The sequence below is a fragment of the Schistocerca americana genome, chromosome 5 (genome assembly GCF_021461395.2).
Source record: "Schistocerca americana isolate TAMUIC-IGC-003095 chromosome 5, iqSchAmer2.1, whole genome shotgun sequence".
Taxonomy (NCBI): domain Eukaryota; kingdom Metazoa; phylum Arthropoda; class Insecta; order Orthoptera; family Acrididae; genus Schistocerca; species Schistocerca americana.
In genome coordinates, this window is record NC_060123.1 from 530,914,226 (window position 1) to 530,937,602 (window position 23,377).

Below are 23,377 nucleotides of genomic sequence, written 5' to 3' on the forward strand. Positions count from 1 at the left end.
TTGTTAGAGTAAAGGACAAGGACAGTGTTCTGCTCATGGGTGATTTTAACGCCAGGACTGGAAATCGAACAGAAGGGTATGAAAAGGTTATGGGTAAATTTGGAGAGGATATGGAGGCCAACAGGAACGGGAAACAACTCTTGGATTTCTGTGCCAGTATGGGCTTAGTAATCACAAACTCCTTTTTTAAACATAAGAACATTCACCGGTATACTTGGGAAGGCAGGGGAACCAGATCTGTCATTGACTATATAATAACAGATCAGGAATTCAGGAAGGCTGTGAGGGACATACGTGTATTCAGGGGATTCTTTGATGACACTGATCATTATTTAATCTGCAGTGAAATTGGGATTGTGAGGCCGAAAGTGCAGGAGGTCAGGTCCATTTGTAGGAGGATAAGAGTGGAGAAACTTCAGGATAAGGAAATCAGGCACAAGTACATAACAGCGATCTCAGAAAGGTACCAGTTAGTTGAATGTAGTCAATTACAGTCATTGGAAAAGGAATGGACAAGGTACAGGGACACAGTACTAGAAGTGGCTAAAGAATGTCTTGGAACAGTAGTGTGTAAAAGTAGGATGAAGCAAACAGCTTGGTGGAATGATACAGTCAAGGCAGCCTGTAAAAGGAAAAAGAAGGCGTATCAAAAATGGCTACAAACCAGAACCCAGGTAGGCAGAGAAAGTTATGTTGAAGAAAGAAACAAAGCCAAACAGATAATTGCAGCATCCAAGAAGAAATCGTGGGAAGACTTTGGAAACAGGTTGGAGACTATGGGTCAAGCTGCTGGAAAACCATTCTGGAGTGTAATTAGCAGTCTTCGAAAGGGAGGTAAGAAGGAAATGACAAGTATTTTGGACAGGTCAGGAAAACTCCTGGTGAATCCTGTGGATGCCTTGGGCAGATGGAGGGAATATTTTGAAGAGTTGCTCAATGTAGGTGAAAATGCGATCAGTAATGTTTCAGATTTCGAGGTAGAATGGGATAGGAATGATGATGGAAATAGGATCACATTTGAGGAAGTGGAAAAAATGGTCAATAGATTGCAGTGCAATAAAGCGGCTGGGGTGGATGAAATTAAGTCGGAACTCATCAAATACAGTGGAATGTCAGGTCTTAAATGGCTACACAGGATAATTGAAATGGCCTGGGAGTCGGGACAGGTTCCATCAGACTGGACAAAAGCAGTAATCACACCAATCTTTAAACATGGAAACAGAAAAAATTGTAACAACTATAGAGGTATCTCTTTAATCAGTGTTGTGGGTAAAATCTTCTCAGGTATTGTTGAAAGGAAAGTGCGAGTATTAGTTGAGGACCAATTGGATGAAAATCAGTGTGGGTTTAGGCCTCTTAGAGGTTGTCAGGACCAGATCTTTAGCTTACGGCAAATAATGGAGAAGTGTTATGAGTGGAACAGGGAATTGTATCTATGCTTTATAGATCTAGAAAAGGCATATGACCGGGTTCCTAGGAGGAAGTTATTGTCTGTTCTACAAGATTATGGAATAGGAGGCAAACTTTTGCAAGCAATTAAAGGTCTTTACATGGATAGTCAGGCAGCAGTTAGAGTTGACGGTAAATTGAGTTCATGGTTCAGAGTAGTTTCAGGGGTAAGACAAGGCTGCAACCTGTCTCCACTGTTGTTCATATTATTTATGGATCATATGTTGAAAACAATAGACTGGCTGGGTGAGATTAAGATATGTGAACACAAAATAAGCAGTCTTGCATATGCGGATGACTTAGTTGTGATGACAGATTCGATTGAAAGTTTGCAAAGTAATATTTCAGAGCTAGATCAGAAATGTAAGGACTATGGTATGAAGATTAGCATCTCCAAAACGAAAGTAATGTCAGTGGGAAAGAAATATAAACGGATTGAGTGCCAAATAGGAGGAACAAAGTTAGAACAGGTGGACAGTTTCAAGTACTTAGGATGCATATTCTCACAGGATGGCAACATAGTGAAAGAACTGGAAGCGAGGTGTAGCAAAGCTAATGCAGTGAGTGCTCAGCTACGATCTACTCTCTTCTGCAAGAAGGAAGTCAGTACCAAGACTAAGTTATATGTGCACCGTTCAATCTTTCGACCAACTTTGTTGTATGGGAGCGAAAGCTGGGTGGATTCAGGTTACCTTATCAACAAGGTTGAGGTTACGGATATGAAAGCAGCTAGGATGATTGCAGGTGCTAGTAGATGGGAACAATGGCAGGAGGGTGTCCACAATGAGGAAATCAAAGAAAAACTGGGAATGAACTGTATAGATGTAGCAGTCAGGGCGAACAGGCTTAGATGGTGGGGTCATGTTACACGCATGGGAAAAGCAAGGTTACCCAAGAGACTCATGGATTCAGCAGTAGAGGGTAGGAGGAGTCAGGGCAGACCGAGGAGAAGGTACCTGGATTCGGTTAAGAATGATTTTGAAGTAATAGGTTTAACATCAAAAGAGGCACCAATGTTAGCACTGAATAGGGGATCATGGAGGAACTGTATAAGGGGGGCTATGCTCCAGACTGAACGCTGAAAGGCATAATCAGTCTTAAATGATGATGATGATGATGATGATGATGATGATGTAAATATCTGTCAGGGATTCGTCACTAACTTCATTCTCCTAAACTGTCAGTGATCCAACCATACCATAAGTAAGGTTAACAGAACTCAGAACACATCAAATTTATAAAAAAAATTAAAAATATACATCTGATATGTCAGTTGAAACAATATTTTATATCACATATGAAAATATCATACAAAGAGATTATGAAAACAGATATATTATACTCCATACTATAAAGAATATCCTATGAAAAAAAACACAGCATATGGACATCTGTCCTATAAATATGCAAAAACATAGTTATTTTAGGCTGTAGCCACATTTTTCCATGTCATTAATATACTTTTGCATAAAGTAGCAAAGAAATTCAAATAATTTTTGTTTTTAATCAGTCTCTTCTAACAAATTAATATTAATACCTTTATCAGCGCTGAGCAATAATTCTGTCTGATCTGAGATGTTGCCTGGAGTGTGATTACGAGCTTTGAAGAGGGTCCCTAGAGCAGATGTATTGCTGAGATATGCATGTTCTTTGTTGCTTTTTCTTGGGGTTGGGTTGGGTTGTTTGTGGAAGAATACCAGACAGCAAGGTCATCAGTCTCATTGAAATAGGGAAGGACAAGGAAGGAAGTCAGCCGTGCCTTTTCATAGGAACCACCCCGGCATTTGCCTGGAGCGATTTAGGGAAATCATGGAAAACCTAAATCAGGATGGTCAAACTCGGGATGGACTGTTGTCCTCCCAAATGCGAGTCCAGTGTGCCAGCCACTGTGCCACCCCACTCAGTCTTTTTTCTTAGTTTCCTACATGTCTGACCTATACAAATTTTGTCACATTGCTCTGATTCTGCAAACTCTGGACTGATCATATACAACCTCCTGCCCAGTGTCATATTATGTTTTTTTCCCAACCTATTACCAGTCTGAAACAATACTATTATATTACTTCTATTGAAACACTGTATAATTTTCTCATAAACATCGCCACAACAAAGCAGAACTGCATATTCAGGAATTGTACTCTCTTTTATCTTTTTCAAAGCAATTGTATAATTATTAGTCTTCTCCTTAACTTTCATTTTCTTACTGACTACTCCTATTACAATGTAAGGATCAAATCTATTTTTATCAGCTATATATTTCAATGTATTCAGTTCTTTTTCCACATTCTGATCTACTGTAGAAGCCTAATCATCCTGTCTAGTGCTGAATAAAAAAATAGCATGTTTATACATTTCTAGGTGCCAGGAGCTATTATTAATGATTGTATCTGTAGTGGTTGGCTTTCTATAAACATGAAAGATGTTTGCTATCATATTTTTCCACTCTAAGGTCCAAAAAGTTAATTCCCCTATTTACTTCAGTTTCCACAGTAAATTTCAAACAAGGATACACACCATCAAATAACTGATGTAATGTTTCCACATCATTACTATCACCATCTATCAAAATGGTGGTGTCATCTACATATCATTCATAGTAATTTTTTTTAATAGCTTCAGAATTACTATTCAAAATTTTATTATGTTCAATGCTGTCAAGAAAAGTACTGGTAAGGGTGCCAATCTGGCAACACTCCATGGAGAGGCCACTTGGCTATCTATAAAATTCTCCATCCAAAGAAAAGTAATTATAATATATGACTAGGAACAAAAAATCAATTAATTCCTTAATTTGAGAGATGCTCAATTTCTTGTGTAGTAGGAGGTTCTCCCTAACTCAATAGATTCTTCAACTGATAAATTAGTATATAAATTCTCTACATCAACAGGAAGTATTATCAGGCACAAGGATCACATTAAAAAGTCTAACCAATTCAGCAGCCTTCTCAATTACACATTTCTCATGTAAAACATAATTATTATTAATGATGTACTTAAGCTTTTGACAAAATAAGTAAATTGAGTGTTAACACAATTGACAACTGGCCTCAACAGTATGCCACATCTGTGTATCTTCAGTTGGGACCTAAGCCTAGGTGATTTTGGGTTCATTACAAATGCATTGTTTTTTGGAAAATTATTAAACAAATACTGAATATTATCTGTTTTTTCAGGGATTTTTGGAAAGTATCTGTGGGATCATTATATAATTTTGTAATGTTATTTGAGTAAAAAAAAATCATGTATTTTACTAATGTAATTATTGCTATATAAAACAATTAAAAACTACATTTACCTGATTTCACTATTAAGGCTTGTTCTTCAAACTTATTGTTAGTACATATTGTTTAAAAAATTTAGCTTTTCTCTGTTAATGAATTCTCACTTTGACTGATTAATACTTTCATACTTGCAACTAGTCTTTTAATATATTTATTATGTACAAGAAAATAAGAGAACCAAAGTTAATAACCTTGAACATCACACTGCAAAATATTATCAAACAGCCTGACGAGGGACAAGCCTTAATAGTGAAAAGAGATAAAGGCAGTTCTTTACTTGTTTTATATATCAATGACTACATTATTAAAGCACATGATATTATTGAATCAAATAACACTACAAAACTAGAAAATGACCCCACACATTCTTTCCAAAAACATCTAAAAAAAAAAAAAGTTATATTTGATATTTGTCTAATGAACTTCAAAAACAGAATGCACTTGTAATGAATCCAAATTCAATGTGGCTTATGGTCCAACCAAAGATACACAAAAGTGGGACACGATTAGGCCAATCATCAAGTATATCAACAGTAAAGGTTACTTGCTTTGTCAAAAGCTTAACTACATCATCAATAATAGTTATGTTTTCCATGAGAAATATATGATGAAGAATGCTGCTATCTAGAACTTCATAACTATGCCTTTAAGTTACCACTGTTTAAAATATATCACCTTAGTGCCAATACAGGAGCAATACTGAAATTAACTACACTGTTGTCTAAATGACATACAGAATGCCTGCTGTGGTATAGCCAAAGGTTCCATATCCGGTACATACTATTACAGTAATACTATCCCCTACCGCCATTTTTAAATTCTTACACATAGATGTATTTTATCATCTGGATTAACATGTTATACAAATAAGTTAAGATTACATCCCTTATATTTTATGTGAAACAAGTAACCATGTGAAACAAGTTAGTTATTGCCCACTCCCACACAGATAAAACCTGATAACTAGGAGAGCTTATTCACAATGTCATAATGTAAGCTATATAGCATATTGTTATGTAGTTAGTATCTCCTGTTGTAGGTAAATAAATTTATAATTCCGTTATTTGTGTCCAGACGCTGTGTTTCTTCTTCATAGCACATTCTTTATACCAAGGAGTATAATATGCCCATTTTTATAACCTCTTTGTATATATGTGATATAAAATCTTGTTTTCTTTTGACAGATCAATTTACAATTTTTTAAATATAGATTGTGGACTCTGACCACAATCTATTGGTTATGACCTGTAGATTAAAACTGAAGAAACTGCAAAAAGGTGGGAATTTAAGGAGATGGGACCTGGATAAACTAAAAGAACCAGAGGTTGTACAGAGATTCAGGGAGAGCATAAGGGAGCAATTGACAGGAATGGGGGAAATAAATACAGTAGAAGAAGAATGGGTAGCTTTGAGGGATGAAGTAGTGAAGGCAGCAGAGGATCAAGTAGGTAAAAAGACGAGGGCTAGTAGAAATCCTTGGGTAACAGAAGAAATATTGAATTTAATTGATGAAAGGAGAAAATATAAAAATGCAGTAAGTGAAGCAGGCAAAAAGGAATACAAACGTCTCAAAAATGAGATCGACAGGAAGTGCAAAATGGCTAAGCAGGGATGGCTAGAGGACAAATGTAAGGATGTAGAGGCCTATCTCACTAGGGGTAAGATAGATACCGCCTACAGGAAAATTAAAGAGACCTTTGGAGATAAGAGAACGACTTGTATGAATATCAAGAGCTCAGATGGAAACCCAGTTCTAAGCAAAGAAGGGAAAGCAGAAAGGTGGAAGGAGTATATAGAGGGTCTATACAAGGGCGATGTACTTGAGGACAATATTATGGAAATGGAAGAGGATGTAGATGAAGATGAAATGGGAGATATGATACTGCGTGAAGAGTTTGACAGAGCACTGAAAGACCTGAGTCGAAACAAGGCCCCCGGAGTAGACAATATTCCATTGGAACTACTGACGGCCGTGGGAGAGCCAGTCCTGACAAAAATCTACCATCTGGTGAGCAAGATGTATGAAACAGGCGAAATACCCTCAGACTTCAAGAAGAATATAATAATTCCAATCCCAAAGAAAGCAGGTGTTGACAGGTGTGAAAATTACCGAACTATCAGCTTAATAAGTCACAGCTGCAAAATACTAACACGAATTCTTTACAGACGAATGGAAAAACTAATAGAAGCCAACCTCGGGGAAGATCAGTTTGGATTCCGTAGAAACACTGGAACACGTGAGGCAATACTGACCTTACGACTTATCTTAGAAGAAAGATTAAGGAAAGGCAAACCTACGTTTCTAGCATTTGTAGACTTAGAGAAAGCTTTTGACAATGTTGACTGGAATACTCTCTTTCAAATTCTAAAGGTGGCAGGGGTAAAATACAGGGAGAGAAAGGCTATTTACAATTTGTACAGAAACCAGATGGCAGTTATAAGAGTCGAGGGACATGAAAAGGAAGCAGTGGTTGGGAAGGGAGTAAGACAGGGTTGTAGCCTCTCCCCGATGTTGTTCAATCTGTATATTGAGCAAGCAGTAAAGGAAACAAAAGAAAATTTCGGAGTAGGTATTAAAATTCATGGAGAAGAAATAAAAACTTTGAGGTTCGCCGATGACATTGTAATTCTGTCAGAGACAGCAAAGGACTTGGAAGAGCAGTTGAATGGAATGGACAGTGTCTTGAAAAAAGGATATAAGATGAACATCAACAAAAGCAAATCAAGGATAATGGAATGTAGTCTAATTAAGTCGGGTGATGCTGAGGGAATTAGATTAGGAAATGAGGCACTTAAAGTAGTAAAGGAGTTTTGCTATTTGGGGAGCAAAATAACTGATGATGGTCGAAGTAGAGAGGATATAAAATGTAGGCTGGTAATGGCAAGGAAAGCATTTCTGAAGAAGAGAAATTTGTTAACATCCAGTATTGACTTAAGTGTCAGGAAGTCATTTCTGAAAGTATTCGTATGGAGTGTAGCCATGTATGGAAGTGAAACATGGACGATAAATAGTTTGGACAAGAAGAGAATAGAAGCTTTCGAAATGTGGTGCTACAGAAGAATGCTGAAGATTAGATGGGTAGATCACATAACTAATGAGGAAGTATTGAATAGGATTGGGGAGAAGAGAAGTTTGTGGCACAACTTGACCAGAAGAAGGGATCGGTTGGTAGGACATGTTCTGAGGCATCAAGGGATCACCAATTTAGTATTGGAGGGCAGCGTGGTGGGTAAAAATCGTAGAGGGAGACCAAGAGATGAATACACTAAGCAGATTCAGAAGGATGTAGGTTGCAGTAGGTACTGGGAGATGAAAAAGCTTGCACAGGATAGAGTAGCATGGAGAGCTGCATCAAACCAGTCTCAGGACTGAAGACCACAACAACAACAACAACAACAGATTTGACATTCAGAGCCCTGTTAACCTTTCTTACATATGGTGCGGTTGTATCACTGACAGTTTAGGAGACTGAAGTTACTGGCAGATCCCTGACAATATGAACTGCGATAGTACTTTTATATATTGGCATTACTGGAAATGATGGGCACACATGTCTTATGTAAGGAATAATGTTATTGGTGTCTATGTCCAGATGCTCTTTGTCTCTTCTAGTTCTCAATATACTATGTTCTGTATTATGCCAAAGCATAAAAAAAGTTTTCGTATGACATCATTATACATGATTCAAATCTTGCTTCTCCTGATGCATCAGGTTCTTCATTTAGATTGTTCTTAAGTCTTGAGATTTGAGCAATGTTTGTTATATTTGCTTTGTGATCTTTTCTCTACAGGCTCAGTGTTTTATGCAGAGACAAAACAGTATATGTACTTCATCATTTTGATTTTACACTACTTTTACTACTGATAATGATTTCAATAAGGTTTACTAACATGCCTAAATACTTTTTCTATGCATTGATGTGAAATCTGAACCAAGTTTTAGATTATGTTTTACTTGAATAAGACATATTATCAGCATCACATATAATCTTTATTTTTATAAGTTCATTTTTATTATATTTTTTATGTGTGTAAAAATTAGAAAATGTGGTATTTAAAATGTTTCAAAATGATGTATTAAAAATGTATATCATTGCAATCATTTAATTAATAGCTAATTTTCCCACTGACTGTATACTGCTCTGTGATAATACTAAGTTTTACGTCACTTTATTCTCAGTCTGTCTTTGATCATATGATCTTTGATTTAACTTTGTGATGTATTAGATGGCACTTTTAACTTGGATTACCAGTAGTCTACTTGTTGTAGGAGCCAGTGTTGGAATGCAGAGTAGTTACGTCCTTTATGTTTTTCAAGTCATTCAGTGTTCTCTCATGTCATATAAATGCATGAATGCTGTGTGATGGTGTCTTTGTAAATTAAATTTTTCATAAATAATTAAAATCTTAGGATTTCTGGGTAAATTGTATTTCTTTTCTGAAGTTTCACTATTTTTCGAAGGTTTCATTTTACACTGTACAGCACTGTGTTCATTATCCATTTCAACAAATATACTAATGCTGTTAACAGTTGCCTGAAGAAAATGTTTTACACTATGGTCAGCCATGACTTCTTTGGTGGTCTGGCATATTTCGGAGTGGTGTTCACGTTCACAGCACCTCTCTTCTACCATGTGTACTGCTTCTTCAATGTACACTGTGCTGCACTAGTAAGGACACTGGTTTGCAAAAGTTTAGATCATCCTTTACTGAACTCAATAGTGTGAAGGTCGTGGGTGGGGGAATACAAATTTAACATGGTCACTCCATTATTCTGCTGACTTTCTGGAGACATTCCTGATAAATGGGATGCACACTAATGATTTTTGCCCCTCTTTTCTTCTTGCTGTTGTCTAGGTACAGCCTGTCTAAATGCATGCCTTAGCTTTTTCTGCTGTACCCATTTCTTTGGAATGTTTTCACTAGTTGCTTCCGCTCAGCTGGATGGCTATCTTCATCACAGATGGGTTGTGCCCTGTGAACCAGTGCACATAAAATTCCTTCCCAGTAGAAGTTTTGGTGATTACTAGAGACATGGAAATACAGGTCAATGTGTATTGGTTTTCTCTACAACTTGTTTCCCTGCCTGCCATCTGGTTTCCATTTCACCAGGACATCAAGAAATGGCAGGGTGCCATCTCGTTCCACCTTCATGGTAACTGTATGCTGGGATGAAACAAGTTGAGGTGATGGAGAAATCCATCCAAGCCATCTTGTCCATGCGGCCAAATGACAAATATGTCACCCACTTAATGATAGAAAAAGGTGGTTTTCGTTGGGCTAGCTCCAGAGCCTTCCATAAATAAATTCACCATGACTGGCAACAGAGGACACCCCATGGCTACATCTGTCTGTTCATAATAATTTCCATCAGACAGGAAATAAGTTGAGGTAATCACATACATGAAGATTCTCATCAGGTTGGTCTTTAATTTTTTGCTTATCAGTTTCATGGAATCATTTAGCAGTACCTGGTGAAGAGGAACACTATGTCTAACTCATCAACAGGTCATAATACAGGGAAACATTCCACGTAGGAAAAATATATCTAAAAACAAAGATGATGTGACTTACCAAATGAAAGTGCTGGCAGGTCGACAGACACACAAACGAACACAAACATACACACAAAATTCAAGCTTTCGCAACAAACTGTTGCCTCATCAGGAAAGAGGGAAGGAGAGGGAAAGATGAAAGGATGTGGGTTTTAAGGGAGAGGGTAAGGAGTCATTCCAATCCCGGGTGCGGAAAGACTTACCTTAGGGGGAAAAAAGGACGGGTATACACTCGCACACACACACATATCCATCCACACATATACAGTCACTATCATTACGGCAAAGTTCTTGTAGATGTACAAAATGAATGGAACTGTGGGTATGATATTCACATTTTCACACAGACAGATTCAAGAGAGCAGTCACGTGTTTCATCAAGCTGTATTTGCTGCTCCTATATTGCAGAATATGGGACATCGTGCAATGTCCTCTTTGTGGACTTAGGGCAGCTGTTAAAGTTATGGAGGTGCAGCAACTTGTGGTCGAAGTTTTTGACAGTTTTTGCTTAGAAGGTATTGTCAAGCAGTTTGATGGTCTTCCTCTGGAGGCAGCTTGGCAGCTCTCCTTCTAATTTTGTGTACACTGCATCACCAAAATTCCACACATTTTTTTGCTGTATTCTGAGCACAGGAGGACACCGTAGTGTTCCGTTTGTCAGGGAACAAAACAACCATCTCTGGATTGCAACAATACTCGTGGACAGGCACTCATTCCACCTTTGAAATATTGCTCATTGGTGGTGTGGCAATGCTGAGCATGCACCATGTTTCAAAGTGTATTTCTTCAGCTTTGTTGACTGACAGAATATAGGTGGCCTGCTCCACATTACTTATGATGTACTGATGTTGGAGTGAGGTCTAAATTGAATCCTTTCCTGAACACCAATATGGTTGTGTCATTGCTTGTTCTCCCTGGAAGGTTGATCACAGTTCACTTTTTGGTGGTTCTTGCGTGATTTTTTCTGCATGCTGCAAGAAGTTCATACTTTGATATCTGTTCATTTGTAAATTGTCTTTGCGTGCTGTCTGCCTGTGTCCACACGACACTATCAGCCTATCCTATGAAGAGTGAGACAGTGCTGAAGCTCTCTTATGGGTATCTTACAATTTTTTCGAGGTAGTATCCACGTAGTGACAAGTATAGTGATAACTCTGTTTTACCAGTGCCAAGCTGACTTGTTTTGAGATATGAATGACTGATGTAGTCCTTATGTGGTGTGACTTCTTGGAGACAGTTGGTATCAAAGTAATGTCTCAAAGTCTACACAGAAATGTGAGTAAGCAGGGCAGCCACTCCTTCTTCTCCCACAAAAAGCAAGCAAGCAAGCAAGTAAGGCATGCATGTAGACACACTGTACGCAGACAACAGACAAGAGGAGGAGCACAAATCATTAGTGTGCTTCCTGAGCAACACGTAAAGAAAAGTCAGTCAAGTCTACCAAACTCCCTGTCAGTGCAGTAAAGCATACATTGGGGAAACTATATGCATAGTGGAAGAGAGGAGCCATGAACATAAATACCACACTGATTTACGTCAGATCATCAACTCAGCTGTGGCTAACCACAGGATAAAATCTGGCCATACTATGGATTATAAAAAAAATCAAGATACTTAAGAAATCTTCCCCATTCTGGAAATGTTTCATTCAAAAGGCTATTGAAATTAGGGTCCAAGACAGTCCAATTAACAAAGACAGTGGCCTACAGCTGAGTCTATAGTCTAGTCTCAAAGAAACGTTTTTCCGTACAGTGAGGTCCGAACCTGACAGCAATAGCGCAGTCACTAGAGATCACAGTTCACAACTGAGCATCATTACAGCCCCACTCCCCTCCCCACCCACCACCCCCAACAACACCAGCACCACACCAGCACCCCCACCCCCCCACTGCGGCGGTTACCCACCCCATGCCCCCACTGCAGCGGTTACACCCCCCCCCCCCCCACCCCCCCCCAATGCGGCGGTTACACAGACAGCAAAACATGTCAAGGGATAGATGGGGTAACATGCCAACAAGAGCAGAGCAAAAGTGATCTAAGAATGACAATGAGTCCCTTTGCTGAAACATCGTGACCCAGGAAGATATGAGTGAAAAATGCAATGAAAATACTGCAGATCACATGTCCCATATGTATACTTAAATGGTGGCCACATCTCTCCACCCCTTTCCACTGGCACGGGTATCAGTGGCCCACGGTGCGAGGTACAGACAACTGTTTGACTCTCGGCACATTCATTCTTGTCCAGACTTCTGAAGCATTACCTGCTGGGCAAAGAGTCAGTATGTAGCTGGCAGTGCAGAGTTCTGTATGAAACTTTAATGTTCTCCCAAATCCAATACCTCAGCATAAAAGTTTCCTTTTCTCATATTGGTGTGTATGCCCTTTACTTGGACTGTGTTCCATCACTCCTGACTTCTCTTTATGCCCCAGAGGAACACATACAGGGCGTTTCAAAAAGAAAGAGCAGATTTCAAACATTTATTTCTCAAAAACTACAAATGATAGAAACACAATTCCAACGGTCCTTCACTCAATATGAGTACCAAATGTTACACAACAAATATCAAAACTGTACCTCAATATGAGCACCATTTGTTACACGACAAATATCAAACCGGTATCTCATTTCTTGCCACACACGACGCAACTGGTCTTTAGTTACCGAATTCACGGCCGCAACAATTCGATGTCGTACCTCTTGAAGAGTAGCGGGCATAGGTGGGACATAAACACAGTCCTTTATGTACCCCCACAAATAAAAATCGCAGGGAGTAAGGTCTGGTGACCTGGGAGGCCACAGACGATGACATTGATCTTGTGCTCCTGCTCTTCCAATCCACCGTCCTGGAATGGTGTTATTTAGGTACCGTCGTACAGGTTCAGAGAAGTGTGGTGGGGCGCCATCTTGCATGAAGATGAAGTGATTTGAATCTTCCTGAAGTTGAGGAAATAGCCAGTTTTCTAACATGTCCAGGTAAATGGTTCCTGTGATAGTTTTCTCCATGAAAAAGAAAGGTCCATAAACTTTGTTTACCGAAATTGCACAAAAGACGTTAACCTTTGGTGAGTCTCTTTCATGTTGAATAACGTCCCTCGGAGTTTCACTCGCCCAAATTCGTACGTTATGCCGATTAACTTTACCAGAAATGTGAAACGTTGATTCATCTGAAAAAATTAATCGTTCGGCAAAATTGTCCTCTTCCATGTCCTGTAGAATTGCAGTTGAAAATTCGAACATTTTGTTGTGGTCGTCAGGACGCAATGCTTGCAATAACTGCAGTTTGTACGGCTTCATGTGCAGACGCTTACTCAGAATGCGCCATACCGTTGTTTTAGACATGTTCAGTTCGTGACTTGCCCGTGTCGTGGATTTTCTAGGGCTCCTTTCGTAAGCTGCACGGACACGCTCGACATTTTCATCCGATGTGCGTGGACGACCCGTGCTTTTTCGCTTGCAGATGCAACCATCTTCTACGAATCTGTGATGCCACTCATAAATTTGCTTATGACGAGGCAGCTGTTTGTTGAATTGACGGCGGAATGCACGTTGCACACCAACAATGGACTCTAACTTTGCAAATTGCAGCACACAAAATGATCGTTCCTGTGGTGTCGTCGCCATTTTCCTACAAACAAACGCCAGCGCCACTGCGGATTTGCATGGAACTTCTGCGCGGACCATTGAAAAACTTTGAACCTTTCTCTGACAAGAAACGTTTGAATTGTGTTTCTATCATTTGTAGTTTTTGAGAAATAAATGTTTGAAATCTGCTCTTTCTTTTTGAAACGCCCTGTATATTGTGTTCTATGCAATGTTGTGAGATAAGGCACTGTATCTGCCTGATGTTCTGAAGGCTACACCCTCCTGAGAAGCTGTATACACTGGGTCTTTGCATCTCTTGATTTTTGTTGCAGTCAAAACTTGGCTTTGGTGATGTTTTTCTGAGCATTCACACAATTTTGGCTGAAGGAGGCCCAATATATGGGATTAAGGTGAGTTTCTTTCTATTCCTTTGATATATGTTTATTTGATTTGTTTATGTATTTAATAATGTGTGTTAGAGTGTGTTTATGGTCTGTCCAGAGGAATATTTATTTAATTTCAAGTTATTTAAATGTAAATCCAGTATTCTGTGTGTGTTCCAATACGTTTGAGAGTGTGTGTTGGCTTGAAGATATGGCAGGAGCGCTCTAGCCAATCACAGCACTCGTTACTATGGTAGGCAACTACTGAAGTCAATGGAGAGACTGTATGGAAGTGGGGGAGGAGCATTGGGTGCACACAGGACACGGGGAGTGCGGGACGGGAAGGCGTGATGGACGGTCACAGGAAACACTTGGAGAGTGTTGAGCAGTTCGCGTGTGATTGCGGGAGATAAAAATATTTTGTAGTGCTGACTTATACACTTGTGAGATTTCTGTGGCTTCTGCAGTGAAGACGTAGTATGCGTTTAGAAGTGAATATCTCGTGAGCTATGTTGTTGTTCATCACTAATTACGTGAAGCAGGAATCTTTTGTTTCCCTGTTATTCAACTTATATTTTATTTAATTGCTGGAACATCGACACCAATAAGTGTTTTGCAGTAATAAATGGCATTCTTATAGGTACTTCTGCTATCATAATTATCATTTAAAGTTGTTAAAATAGTACCTTCAGATTTTATTTAATTGCAATTTTCAGCCGGCCAAAGTGGTCATGCGGTTAAAGGCGCTGCAGTCTGGAACCGCAAGACCGCTACGGTCGCAGGTTCGAATCCTGCCTCGGGCATGGATGTTTGTGATGTCCTTAGGTTAGTTAGGTTTAACTAGTTCTAAGTTCTAGGGACTAATGACCTCAGCAGTTGAGTTCCATAGTGCTCAGAGCCATAAGGCAATTTTCATTTATAAATTTCTATGTTACATTCAAAATTCGTAATTGCCAAGTGATAGGAACCTTCAACCATTTGATTCATGTGTGTATTCATATTGTATACTGTAGACTCAGCAGTATTTGTCATGTAATGTGGTAACTACATATCCCAGCCCCTAGACAGTGAAACCAGCCAAAATTTTTAATATTTCCACTCTGAGTCTGAGGGTATGTAGTTGAGGGTCACACATGTTTTAAAAAAGCCCACAATTGGAGGTTTCTCGTCTGAGATTTGTGTCCTGCAAAGTGGTAATTTCTTTGCTCTCTGTTATTCAGCGTACTATGTGAAATGTAAAAACCTTTGCAAAACCAGTAGAGAGTTCTGTACAGTGAACCTCTCACAAAACACAGTGTGAGATCGTTGGTAAATGTACAGCCAATTATGAAATTAAAGTTGCCAAAGAAATGGTAGATGCACTCCTATATTCAGGTAGTAATGTGTCAGCCATGTCGGAAAGTTTTATTAGCATGATCAAAAATAGGAAACTAGTAATCTTCCCAGTCACTAGAGTTCAGATTAAAATGGCAGTTGGTGGTATGAGTAAGTCAATAAGACAACAAATACTTTTAGAATTTAAATATGAAGAAAATAAATTCAAGATAGCATGTTTTGTAGTGAGTGGATTAGTAAAGGAGGTAATTTTAGGAACTGACTTCCTGTGCAAATACAATACTTCGCTTAACTGTGTAGGGAAATGCCTAGAATTTGAATTTCAGAATGAAAAAGTGCAAGTAAAATTTAAGACTTTTAACAGGTGAAAATCAGATTGCTCAAGCAATAGTTACTGAGGGTTGGAGTGAGGAAGTCAATATGCATAACAGAATTAAGGAAGTGAGTGATACAGTCAAGGGTATATCAGAAGGAGAAAAGAATGAGTTGTGTGGGTTTTTGTACCACTACGAGGACGTATTCTCGGATCGACCTGGTAAAGTTACCGATTTCGAGAACTCTATAAAAATGAAACCCCATGAACCAATAAAGTGCATATGTAATACCTATAGCTGATCAGGATGCCGTCAGAGTTTGATTAAAACAAATGTTGGCTTGGGGTGCAGTTGAACAATGTAGGAGCGATTACTGCAATCCTACCGTTATTGTTAAAAAACGTGATAACTCGCTCAGAATTGTATTAGATGCAAGAAAAATAAATACAGTAATTGTAAGGAAATCAGACCAGCCTGGCAATATGGAGGAACTGCTGCAGAATTTTAATAATATCAATTTAATGTCCAGTGTTGCTCTGACCTCAGGATTTTGGCAGATCCCATTGGCAGAGGAAAGCAGACGGTACACTCCTTTCCTTTTTGAGGGGCGAAGCTACCGGTTTACGGTAGTACCATTTGGACTTACAATTTCTGTGGCAGTTTTTGTTAGAACATTGAGTCATGTCCTGGGGAAGAGCCAGATGAGCAAACTCGTGATACACGTAGATGACATATTGATTGCTACAGAAACATGGAATGAGCATTGTCAAGTTTTGGAGGAGGTACTCATGGCTCTGAGACTACCAGTGGGATGACTTTAAAGCTCACAAAATGTGAGTTTGTTCAAGCAGAAATTCTATTCCTGGGGCATATCCTTACTTCGGAAGGAATTTTACCAAGTTCCGAAAAATTAAAGTCCATTGCCGAATGTAATAGACCCAAAAGTACAAAACAACTGATGTCATACTTGGGCTTGTGCGGTTTCTACAGAAAATTCTTGGAGGAAGGAGGAATCTCCCTTTCTGTTTAGTCAGACAGTTTGGACTATGGAATAGGTTGTGAGCTATTTCAGGAAAAGCTAGTCGATGGAAAAATTGAACACTGTAGTGTGGCATTCTCCAGCCGCATGCTAAATCAGCACAAACGGGGATACAACATATAACAGAAGGAAATGCTCCTTATAGAGCACGGATTTAAGAAATTTCGCATGTAGTTAGAGGGCAGAAAAGTGACAGTGTTGTTGGACCACAAGGTGCTGAGTTATCTGCAGGACTGCAGGATACTGAATGACTATTTAATGCATTGGGCAATGTTCATGCAGCAATTTGAATACGAAATCCGCTACATCAAGGGTACAGAAAATTGTGTTGCCGATGCTCTGTCCAGATTACCAGTAGGGGCAGAAGATGATGGAAGCGAGGAGCAGAACGAATTTAAGCTACTGTATAAGAAGGGGGAAGCAGGGAAGAAAGAAATTCGTGCGGTGTGCAAAGATATGCGGCAAGCACAAAACAATGATCCTGAGTTGATACACATTAATGTGAGTTTCGACTGCAAGGGACACGAGAAAGTACCAAAATATTTTAAGATACACAAGGGAGTGTTATTCCGGTAGAAAGATGAAGAGACGGACAAATGGAGACTGAGTTTTCCCAATAGGTATGTGGAATAGTTAATAGACTATGTCCATTTAAGTCATGGACATTACGGGGGCCAAAAAGTGCACTGAAATCATTGAGGAATACGCCCATGTAAATAACATGGCCAGACAGGTCCACGCACAGCTGGCAGTGTGCGACCGTTGCCAATGGGTCAAATACAGCATGACTGCACAACAGGGGGGAAATGCACAGAATTATACCTAATAAAGTGGTTGAGTAACTGGCTGTAGACAAATTTGGCCCACTTCCCACAGGACGCAGCGGCATGAAGTACATCTTTGATGTAGTGGACATGTTCTCTAAAGTTCATTTAACTGTATCCGATACGGAAAGCGAATACAAAAACTCTGATTGCCAAAGTGGAGAAAGATTGCTTCAAGAATATTGTAAAACCAGTAAGGCTGTTGTCTGACAATGGATAACAGTTTACTTTGAACGATTGAAACACGTTTATGAATGACAAGGGTGTGCAACATATCCATATATCTGTCTACCACCCACCAAGCAACTCGTGTGAACTGTATATGCGGGAAGTAGGAGATTTATGTAGGATGTATGCCAGCAATTCTCATTCCAAGTGGGTGGAGTACGTGAGTGCGTCTGAGGATGTACTCAACAGCATAAAAACTAAGGCTATGGGGTACTTACCTTTGGAAGTCATGACCTGGCTGAAACCAAAGTTCATACTCACAGAAACAGTATAATTCCTGCCGTGAAAAGCTGAATCGGCTGCTGAAAGAGAGCAGGCAGTAACGGCCCACATGAAAAAGTTAGCAGCTGAAAGGAATAGGTGACACGATGGGCGATACAAACCGATGAAGCACAAAGTGGGGGACAAAGTGCTTGTATGCACCAAAGAGCGTTCCGGCGAAGTGGATGGGGAGATTAAGAAATTATTTGAGTTATACTATGGACCATTTGTTGTGGCAGAGTGCCCTCATCCAAATGCATACCATTTAAATTACCCTGTCTCAGGAAAAACTTTGGGTCTAAGAAATGTGACAGAGTTGAAGCTGTATGTAGAGAAAGGGGAGAAATGAAAAGCTGTTCTAATTTGTAATTAGTGGTAGTAAATTTGGAGGGATCATTTTATATGTTTTACTTGGGGATTCATTATTAATTTGTTACTTTATTGTGGCATTGTACATGTACAAGAAGGGGAAGTTTAGGCACTGAGGGTGCGTGGAGGTCAGTGACCTCGTGGATATAAGTAAAATATGTGTTGATTTATGCTTTGTGTAAGAATGTGGCACAGAATTTAGTGGTCAGTTTGAAGGGTATTAAAATAGTAATTGTATGTGCACATATTTTTTGGTGCATGGAGGTAGGAAGGATTTATTAAAGTCAATTAAACAGAACTTGTGGGAATTTGAGCTTACTGTGATTCAGTCGTTTGCCTTGTGACTTTGTTCCTAAAGTATCTTTATCGAGGATCCTGGTTGGATCTGGGAAATGGTTTGTTGACGGGTTTCTACTTTTGCTTTTCATTGTAGACAGATTTCTCACGATAAACAGTGGAGCTCGGAATTCAGAGGCAGACACAACTTCTGCGAGGCACTTGGTCAAAAGACTGATGTGCAAGAATGCACCTTAGTGCTTAGTGACTGTCCCAAGAAGTGCTTACAAAATCGCACATAAGTGAAAGTGCATTTAAAAAATATTTATTTCTTGTAAAAAAAACACACACACAATGTTTATGCCTAACTGAAATGCACGCATTTATTTAATATGTCGTTTCATTCATAATTTGTGTTAGTTTAAGTTTATTTTGAAATTCATATCACTCTCACACCACTACAAAAAGTTTGTAAACACTATTGGCCTGGTTTTTTAATAATTTAATTTTGTTCTTTGCAATTTGTTTTATATGTACTTGCATGAACTGACGAATGTTAATAAGTGGAAGTGTGTGAGGTAACAAGCGAGTTGTGGCGGCCTGAAAATATTCAAAGTTTGGAGTTGGCATGGTTGCACAGGCCACTCGGTGAGCCGGGGCTCATCAGCAATCACGTGGTGCCGAACATTAGCCAGAGTAAGAGGGGTAGCCCCAGCACGTGGTCCAGGCCGACCACAGACTGCCATGTTGACACTGTGTCAAGGAATGGGCTTTGTGTCAATGAAGGAGATTTGATGGCCGGGAGTGCCAAAGATGCCAGACTTTGTAAAACTATAATGACAGATATTTTACAGTTCATGTAGAAATTAATAACAGCCAGAGGAATCATGATACCTCAAAAAGAAACAGGCGCATCACCATTATTTGCACAATGATTCTGTTGGTGTTATCAGATTTTCAATATCTTTATTAGTTTAAAGTTTAGTATCTGACTGTAAATCACACAAGTAATATCCAGCAATGAATTTCCAAAATATAAACGGTTCATCCGACTTTGTCCATCAATATGTCTTTAGAAAGCTATTAGTGTAAACTTAAATTGGTTTGAATATAGGCATGTAACTTGAATAGTACATGAGTTACTGGAGGTCAAAGTGGCCAATTAATATTATGGCAGCAGGCCATAAGTACTCCAGTTACACAAAAAAATGGTATCAGCATGCTTATAAATATATTTATTCATCTATGTCTTTGTTTATATCCGATATATACCATTCATGAAGAAATTGGTCAAATATTTACTGTGTTTTAGAAAGCACAGACACATTAGGCTATTGGCCTACTTTTGTTTCTATTCCTTTGATATATGTTTATTTGGTTGGTTCAAATGGCTCTGAGCACTATGGGACTTAACATCTGTGGTCATCAGTCCCCTAGAACTTAGAACCACTTAAACCTAACTAACCTAAGGACATCACACACATCCATGCCCGAGGCAGGATTCGAACCTGCGATCGGAGCGGTCACGCGGTTCCAGACTGAAGTGCCTAGAACCGCACGGCCACAACGGCCGGCATGTTTATTTGATTTGTTTTTGTATTTAATAATGTGTGTTAGAGTGTGTTTATGGTCTGTCCATAGGAATATTTATTTAATTTCAAGTTATTTAAATGTAAATGCAGTGAGAGTGTGTGTTGGCTTGAAGATATGGCAGGAGCACTCTAGCCAATCACAGCACTCGTTACTATGGTAGGCAACTACCGAAGTCAATGGAGAGACTGTATGGAAGTGGGGGAGGAGCATTGAGTGCGCACAGGACATGGGGTGTGTGGGACGGGAAGGTGTGACGGACGGTCACAGGAAATACTTGGAGAGTGTTGAGCAGTTTGCGTGTCGTCGCGGGAGATAAAAATATTTTGTAGTGCCGACTTGTACACTTGTGAGATTTCCATGGCTTCTGCAGTGAAGACGTAGTATGCGTTTAGAAGTGAATATCTCGCGAGCTATGTTGTTGTTCATAACTAATTATGTGAAGTAGGAATCTATTATTTCCCTGTTATTCAAATAAGTGTTTTGCAGTAATAAACGGCATTCTTATAGGTACTTCTGCTATCGTACTCATCATTTAAAGTCATTAAAATAGTACCTTCAGATTTTATTTAATTGCAATTTTCATTTATAAATTTCTATGTTACATTCAAAATTCACAATTGCCGAGTGATAGGAACCTTCGACCATTCGATTCATGTGTGTATTCATATTGTATACTGTAGACTCAGCAGTATTTGGCATGTAATGCGGCAACTATGTATCCCAGTCCCTAGACAATGAAACCAGCCAAAACTTTTAATATTTCAACTCTGAGTCTGAGGGTACATAGTTGAAGGCCATCATTAATTATTTATGAAAGCCCGCACCATACAGAGACTGACATAGAAGAGCACATCTGAAGTAGGTTGTGTAAGGGTGCTGACTATTGACTACTGTGGTACATCTTCTTTGCAAATTTTAAGCAGCATCCACCAAAACATACCATTCATGATGGATCTAGAACAGGATGGTTGTCTTCCAGTTTCAGATATTCTAATAAAAAGAAAAGCCCATGTTACTTTAGAACATTCAGTCTACAGAAAGGACACCCATACAGATCCGTACCCACATTTAATGAGCTGTCAATCATCATCATCATACCTACGTTTAATGAGCTGTCATCATCATCAGTCATAGTGGTACACTGTTCTAACAACTCTAGCTCTCAGGAAAGAAACAATTTGTACAAAGACAGACTCCTTCAGAGCTGCAACACCTTAAAGAAGTGTTTCACCAAAATGGGTAAAGTACAGATTAGATGTGCAGTGAAGAAACAAAATAATACAAGCCCAACAAAGCAGAGGAAGAGAAAGAGAATCTTGCCTTTATCCCCTACAATAGGCCTCCTTCAGCAAAAATTGTGAGTATTTGCAAAAAAAACATCACAGCCATCTTTCAACCATGACAAAAATGAAAGATATGTTTGCCCGTATAAATGACAAACTGCAAATACCTAGTTTATAAAGCACCACTTACGAGTGTTGCCTTCACTATACTGATCACACACATCACTGTATCTTACAACACTGTGTGGAGTACATTAGGTGTGTGTGTGTGTGTGTGTGTGTGTGTGTGTGTGTGTGTGTGTGTGTGTGTGAGCGCGCGCGCGCGCGCACTTTCACACGCGTGCATGTGTGTGTGTCCATGCAGTCTCAACACTTAGCCAGAAGGTGACTTGAGGGACACTCATCAAAATGTTGCAGAACTCCACTGCAATCACCAAGATGGAAGCCTGAGAAGATTTCATTAGCAGCACATGCCAGGAAAGGCTATGTTCTTATTGAAAGTTGTTTCTAATTCTGTTCTGCACTTCAAGTAATGTAGCAGTTTTTAAAAAGTAAAGTGTTATTCTTAGGGTGAGATTAATGCCTTTTAACAGTTGCCTTTGATTCATGAATGATATTGGAGCGTAGAAGAAATAATTTGTCATGGGATGCTACAGAGACTCAGTTCTCCTGATGTTAATCTAAGCTGTTTTTTAAGTGGGCCTTTCTGTTTCAACTCCTCTGCAAAGACACACAAAAATTCTTAATTTGCTGTGAAATTTATGTTACTATACAGAATGAGCAAAATCTTTCTTTCATATCTAGTACCAACCTTGAACATCGTGGTCAAACAGATCACTCTAATGCTTCAGTAATATTAATCATTTTATGTTAATTGATGGCTTATATAATCATTCTGTTTACATTAATCCAAGAAATGTAAATTTACCTCCTAAGTTCTTCCTCGTAGTAATATCTTTTTTCTGGGGTTGAGTTGTTGAGGTTGCCAGCTGAGAATCTCCTGAAACACAAATGTTGATGCCATTACTGATTTAACAAGAATACTTAAAATCAAATTGGTTTCTTGATGATACACACAATTTTTTTTATTGTTTTTATTTACGTATTAGTTTCCATTAAAAGCTGTCAGGAATGGCAGAAATATTGCTACTTAAGGACCAATCAATGAGTAGGTCATAACCAACAGAGTGCAAGCTCGGTTTGAGGGGAAGGATGGGGAGAGACATCATCTGTGTCCACTTCAAAGATTCAGCCCAGCATTTGCCGTAACCAAAAGAAATCTATATATGGAGGTCACTTTTAAATGTGTACCACCCTCCCCCCCCCCCCCTCCCCCCTTTCCCACAAACACCTGTGCCCCCTAAAATGTCCAGCTACACACACAATGCTGGGACTGCACTTCAACAGGTGGTGTGGGTTGAGCTGGCAGTTGTGTTGGGTTGGAGGTCGAGGGTAGAGGGAGAGATATGTGGGAGACAGGAAGTAGGATTTAGGGTGGGTGTTTAGTGGCTCAGAGGGAGGCAGCAGGTTTGCAGGCTGGAAATGCAGGAGGGAGGGGCGGAAAGGTGAATGGGCTAGGCATGTGATGCACAGGTAACAG

The 23,377-nt window shown here is 39.3% G+C and overlaps 1 protein-coding gene across 4 annotated transcripts in view; it reads right to left on the minus strand.

Moving 5' to 3' along the window:
* Nucleotides 1-23,377, minus strand: part of LOC124616774 (zinc finger protein 714-like) — a 306,681-nt gene that overhangs the window by 20,356 nt on the left and 262,948 nt on the right. For all 4 annotated transcript variants that reach the window (XM_047145166.1, XM_047145165.1, XM_047145167.1 and 1 more), the window contains exon 8: nt 22,706-22,777. In XM_047145166.1, coding sequence (XP_047001122.1) covers nt 22,706-22,777 — 72 coding nt within the window. The remainder of the gene's footprint in view (nt 1-22,705; nt 22,778-23,377) is intronic.